This window comes from Passer montanus, unplaced genomic scaffold, assembly GCF_014805655.1.
Source record: "Passer montanus isolate IOZ18808 unplaced genomic scaffold, ASM1480565v1 scaffold58, whole genome shotgun sequence".
NCBI lineage: Eukaryota > Metazoa > Chordata > Aves > Passeriformes > Passeridae > Passer > Passer montanus.
In genome coordinates, this window is record NW_024370816.1 from 972,729 (window position 1) to 978,728 (window position 6,000).

Consider the following 6,000-nt stretch of genomic DNA (forward strand, 5'->3'; position numbering starts at 1 on the left):
TTCATGAGTTCAAGTAATATTCTTTACTAAATCATAAGTGCCAAGGAAACAAATGCATTAGAGAAAACACAGCCAAGAATAATTTCTTCAGCCATGAGACCTGCATGCTCTCAAAATTATGAACAATACATGGAATCCAAGGTCAAAAATTCAGTAGTACCAGTAACAAAATCCACTGACAAACAGTATGGAAAATTCACTGCAGCAGAAGTCAGGGCAAAGCTTGCATCAGTGCTTTAGAAAAGACAAATATGTTGTGTAATATATTCAGAGCTGTCAACCCAACAGCCTGTCCAGGGACTGTGATACTCATGACCTGGGAGACAAAAAGGAGGAAAGTGAAGTGATGGTTTTAAAAAGAGAGAGAGAGGGAGAGAGACGTCTGTAACAAATGATGCCACAAAAGGTGCACACTGAAGGAAAATAGTGATAGAAGCGAATGTAGGAAACATTGTTTGAAATTTAAGCCTTAAGAATTCAAGAAAGGAAGCAAGAATCTCTAATAAAGTCACAGAAAGAAAAAATTTTATCATTAATCATCTTTATGTTGTTCCCACAAAGGAAATTTCATAATAAACCCAGATTTTGATGCAGAAAGAGAACACCATCTATCCCAGCTCAAAAAATGTGTCAATAGCCTGTCCCACCTGAACGAGATGCTACTGTAGGCAAGCTGTACAAAAATTAAGGTAGCACAAAGAAAGGTAGAAATTTATTTTCTTCCCCTTTGGATGGCCTTTGGGAAAGACAGGAGTATAGAAGAAACTGTATTTAAGCTCTGTAGCTTCTTCTTGTTGTGTCTGGGCAGCAGGCAGACCTAAAGCCCTGGGCATGTGCTCTGCAGCTGCCCAGACACAGCAACAGAAGGTCCTTAAGCCAAGAGCACACAGCTGTGCCTGAGGTGCCCTCCAGACTGAAGAGAGCAACGCCTGCATTTCTTCTCTCTGCTGCTGCCTCAGAACTAATATCAGCCAGAGCTGTCTAACCCTTTTCTTTCAAGAAGCTGCAAAGATATTAAAGTTGAGTTTTGGAGAGACTCGGGAATTTTCATGTATTATTCAGATTTGAACATTTAAGAGGAAAGTAGTAATTTGTCAAACAGCTGTGTTACTCACAATATTTAATTTAATACCCAATATAAATTCTGTGAAACATTAGCACATCTATGACATGCTAATACTATCCCTTGAGCCAGCTCAAAGATAGGTATTTTTCCCTTGTTTTCCTTTTTTATTCCATTCCCAAATTCATTAACATTGTAATTAAAGATCAAGAATAGTTTGTGACATATGGCAAGGCACGTTGTGCCTTCTTTTCTGTCTTATTTGTGAAGTGTTTTAAGGATGCTATAGCTGGACCATAGTTAAATTGCAAATTCATGGATTATGAGAATACCTTCAAAACAACTTACTTTAGTTTACTTTAAATATTTCACTTCATGCAGTAGCACAGATCTGGAGACTGTGCTCAGAAACATCCCTCAAAAAGGCCTGCAAAGCTCTCCAAAACAAATGAGATACCTGCTCTGGTTTTTAAGTGACCAGTTTGGTGTCCTGGCTTCTAATTAAGGAAGATCTGCCAGCAAACTCCCAGCTAGTTCAGCCACACAGGTCTTAATAGTCTTCAATGTGATGACTTCAGAATTAGGTCTTTTACTTGTGTCACTTCTCATGTTTCATTCTTTTATCAGAGTTTGGTACCTGATGCCATTCAGATAATAATTAGTCAATATTAAAGTTCTGAAAGTAATCATGACCACACTTTCAGAAAGGTGAAAATGGTATTAGAGTTGGTCAGAAGAAAATTAAAACAAAATTGGCAAAAAATAATGGGATTTCATAATATTTCCAGATTCTTTTTTCTATAACTTCCAGCTCAAAATTGCTATCAACATGATACATATATGTGCATACATGTCTGTGTGCAAGAGAAAGAGATACAAGCATAAAATTAGGAAAGCTGTGTTAATACAAGATCAACAATTCCAGAATTTTCAGCTATTTTGCTGAGAACAATAAAACATACCTGCATTCCTGTGGGCAGACATTTACAACATTCCTATAAGAATAATGATGAAGCTTTTGATCCATCCCTTCTTTAAGCACATTTCAAAAACTTCCCAATGAGAAAGAAATGGTCTGATTTAGAAATCAGCATCTGTAACATTGTATCCAGAATTTTGTAGATAGCAGTGTTTTGTAGATGGCAGAATTTTGTGTCAGGCAGAACAGCCAGCAAAACACCTCCTCAGCCCCTCATCTCCAGCCACCTGTAACTACAGACCAGATCTGGGCTAAGGACCTCTTCAAATAACAGGCTGTAGTCTGCAAAATGAAGTTTAAAATAGGAAAGATATTTGTTTTATAATACATTTTAAAAAATATGGTTTACTTAATACTTGAGAAAATTTGGATAAATTATTCCAGGCAAAATGTGAAGCAAAATATCTCCTCTGCTGTTTAAAAAGTGGTATTTAATGAACTGTGGACCCCCACTGAGTTTGTCAAGGCAAACAAGGGTCTGTATTGATGGGGCAGATATTTTACAATTTTCACTGCCTGAACTGTGGGAAGCATCCCAGCAATGAGTAGTCCAGAACATGCAGATCCAGTAGCTGTACCATCAGATAAAGTACTTTGATTTTGCATATAGAGATGACTAACTATATATAATCTAAATAATAAAGTCAACTTCAAAAAATACATAGCCTCAGTTATAAGAGATGTAATGCAAATATTGACTGTATTAAAATACAGTTCATTTTTTCTGCCTGTTACCATGGTATTTTCTGGGTTTTTAATCTCATCACATTTATTTGGTGGGGACTTACTGTTTCTTATACATTTTTTCTAATGTATGTGTAGAACATTAAAATTCAGACATAGAATCATCAACAAAATGTGTTTTTTTACCTTACTGTGCAATTTTTTCCATTGCAATTCAGAAACTGGACAACAATATTAAATCCATAGCTCTTACTAGAAAACCCTTGATTGCTAAAGGAATTACTAAGAAAAATAATGATTTACTGGTGCCTCTTAACTGTATCTACAAGTTTCCAGCATATTGCATTATTTGGCCCACTTGGATGCAGAACATCAGAAAGCAGTTATTAGAGAGACCTTTTAGGGTGAAAACATTATTTTTCTGAAAGCAAGCCAGGACAGATAAGATTACCAGTGAGGTTAGTGGTGCACAAAATTGCAGATTTATGTAGAACTAAACCACTTAAGAACCTGGACTATTTCACTTGTAGTTCTCATTACATTTGGACTGCTTTTAAAAGTAATTAAATATTTGCAAAACTGTATTTCTTTGTAGTAATAAACAGTAATAGTTAAGATAAAATTAACAATACTTTCTCTATTTTGAATTATTTAGAATATTTTCAGGCTAAGGTTTACATAAATATCACATGATGTTGAGTCTGCTTCTTACCCAAGTAAATATTTTCCCTAATTCTCTAAGTTAAAATTTTTCCAGTTAGCTTCTAGATCATAGGTGCAAGTTCTTTACTAAAATTGCCTCTCAGTGAAAGGCAGAGCTGTAATCCAACACATATCATACTAGTGGTATCATCTGAAATAAAACACAGATTGACACGTTTAATTAGTGTGTTGTTCATACCTCTGCATTTTCACCCATGAAATATTTGAATTGATATTAAGCAATACAAAGTAAAGCTGTCAGCTTTTCAAATACTCTAACATTATGCAAGTCTAAAAGTTTTGCCTGTATTATTGTCTCTTAACTCCCCTGTCAAATCTGATTTCTGAAGTTATTATCAGGCTACAATATCTGAGATAGCTTTAAGATGCCATGTACCAAAGTAGCCAATCTAATCAGGAAGAAATATTTGATCTATAATGGAAATAACATTATCTTTTATTTCCAGATGTCTATGCTATATAATCCCCATCCAACAGCATGCTGAATCTCCTGCCTGTGCTTGCCTTATCTTTTTTGCATCATTTTTTCAGATCATTAATACATGCAGCTCTTGATTATAAAACCTTGTCCTCTCATGCAATTCTTTTTACTTCAGCAAAGCCATATTGCATTTTTAACCACTGTTCGTGGTTTCCAAAAGCTCTAGATGCATTGCCCCTTTCACATAACACACACCACCTACAGTTCCAGTTCAGTGATAAAGATGCAGACGTTAGCACAAGGCACGTGTTAAAATTCTTATTATTTCATTATTAAATAGTCCTTCATATAAAATTAATCAATACTTTAGTCAGTGGTGTTAAACGAATTTGATGGTTTTCCAAGAATACAGGGGAAAAAAAAATCCGAGTATTTGAAGAAGAGTCCCTTATCATATGTCTCAGGAAGAGGAGGGAGGTGGAGCCTCTGGTGCATTTCTGCTGAAATGGAACTTACATCGCTCCCTGTTCTCTCCCCCTCCCCTGCTGTCTTGCAGCCAACGTGTGTGACAACGAGCTCCTGCACTGCCAGAACGGCGGGACCTGCATCAACAACGTGCGCTGCCAGTGCCCGCCGGCCTACACGGGCATCCTGTGCGAGAAGCTGCGCTGCGAGCGGGAGCCGGGCGGCTGCGGCCGCAGCTCGGCCCCGGGGCGGGCGGCGCCCGGGCCCGCGCCTCGCCGCGGACTGTGCGCGGCCGCGCGGAAACGGGACAAAGCCCGGCGTTCGCCACTGGAATCCCTAAAGGGGAAAAGAAAAGAAAAAAAAAATAGTAAAAATAACCGCATACAAACTAGGAAGGCCGAACTGAACTAAGCCATATCACTCAGCCACGGACAGGGCTGCGAGTGGAGACTGCTGCCCTCAGACTCGAGGCGCGCCGGCAGCCGCCTGTCTGTGGGATCGCTCGGCTGCGGGACTGACACGGCTTTGACAGCCCCCGAACGGAAGAGAACTCCAACAACATTCGCTACTCCTCTCTGGTGCCCTCCTGTACCTCCGCCCGGTGTGTGGACTGACCGAACCAAGGCATTCTTTGCTGTCAGTGCATTGTGGCTATAAGGAAATCTGTAAAAGCTGCTAAAAATAACCGCATTCAAACTAGGAAGGCCGAACTGAACTAAGCCATATCACTCAGCCACGGACAGGGCTGCGAGTGGAGACTGCTGCCCTCAGACTCGAGGCGCGCCGGCAGCCGCCTGTCTGTGGGATCGCTCGGCTGCGGGACTGACACGGCTTTGACAGCCCCCGAACGGAAGAGAACTCCAACAACATTCGCTACTCCTCTCTGGTGCCCTCCTGTACCTCCGCCCGGTGTGTGGACTGACCGAACCAAGGCATTCTTTGCTGTCAGTGCATTGTGGCTATAAGGAAATCTGTAAAAGCTGCCATATTGGCCTGCTTCAGTCCCCAAATCCTTTCCAACCTGTGCTTTAGTGAACGTTGCTCTGTAACCCTTGTTGGTTGAAAGATTTCTTTGTCTGATGTTAGTGATGCACATGTGTAACAGCCCCCTCAATAAAACTCAAGCCAGTCATATCCTTGTATACCTTAGCAGCACTGCATCAGTAAGATGCTGTGTTCACCTACTGTACAAGAGTGGCTATAGGACAAAAAGTGTATTTATCCTTTTGTATTCAAATGAAGTTATTTTTCTTGAAATAATGTACAATGTAGATTTTTTGTATTATTGCCTATTTGTGTTACCAGACAATTTATTAATGTATTTAATTCTAATCAGGTAAGAGAAAACTATTACTTTTTATTTAGTCCTTTTCTTTTTCCTTTCATTTAATTGTGCAGAGATTTCTCTGTATGGGCAACGTGCTGGCATCAAAGAATATCAGTTTACATATATAACAAGTGTAATAAGATTCCACCAAAGGACATTATAAATGTTTTCTTGTTGCTTTAACACTGGAAGATTTCAAAGAATAAAAATTCCTGCATAAACAGTTCCAGGATGACTTACTGCTCTTTCTTAAGGCCTTTTTAGAAAACAAACAAACAAAAAAAGTTTATGGTTTTAGCATTCAGTATCTGGAAGAAGAAACCCAGATTTAAAAGGGG

The 6,000-nt window shown here is 39.1% G+C and overlaps 1 protein-coding gene across 8 annotated transcripts in view; it reads left to right on the forward strand.

Annotated features, from left to right (window-relative positions):
• NTNG1 (netrin G1) overlaps positions 1-5,005 on the forward strand; it is a 146,115-nt gene extending 141,110 nt beyond the window's left edge. For all 8 annotated transcript variants that reach the window (XM_039726346.1, XM_039726340.1, XM_039726342.1 and 5 more), the window contains one exon: positions 4,427-5,005. In XM_039726346.1, the coding sequence (XP_039582280.1) occupies positions 4,427-4,675 (249 nt within the window). In that variant the 3' untranslated portion in view covers positions 4,676-5,005. The remainder of the gene's footprint in view (positions 1-4,426) is intronic.
• The last annotated feature ends 995 nt before the right edge of the window (positions 5,006-6,000 follow it).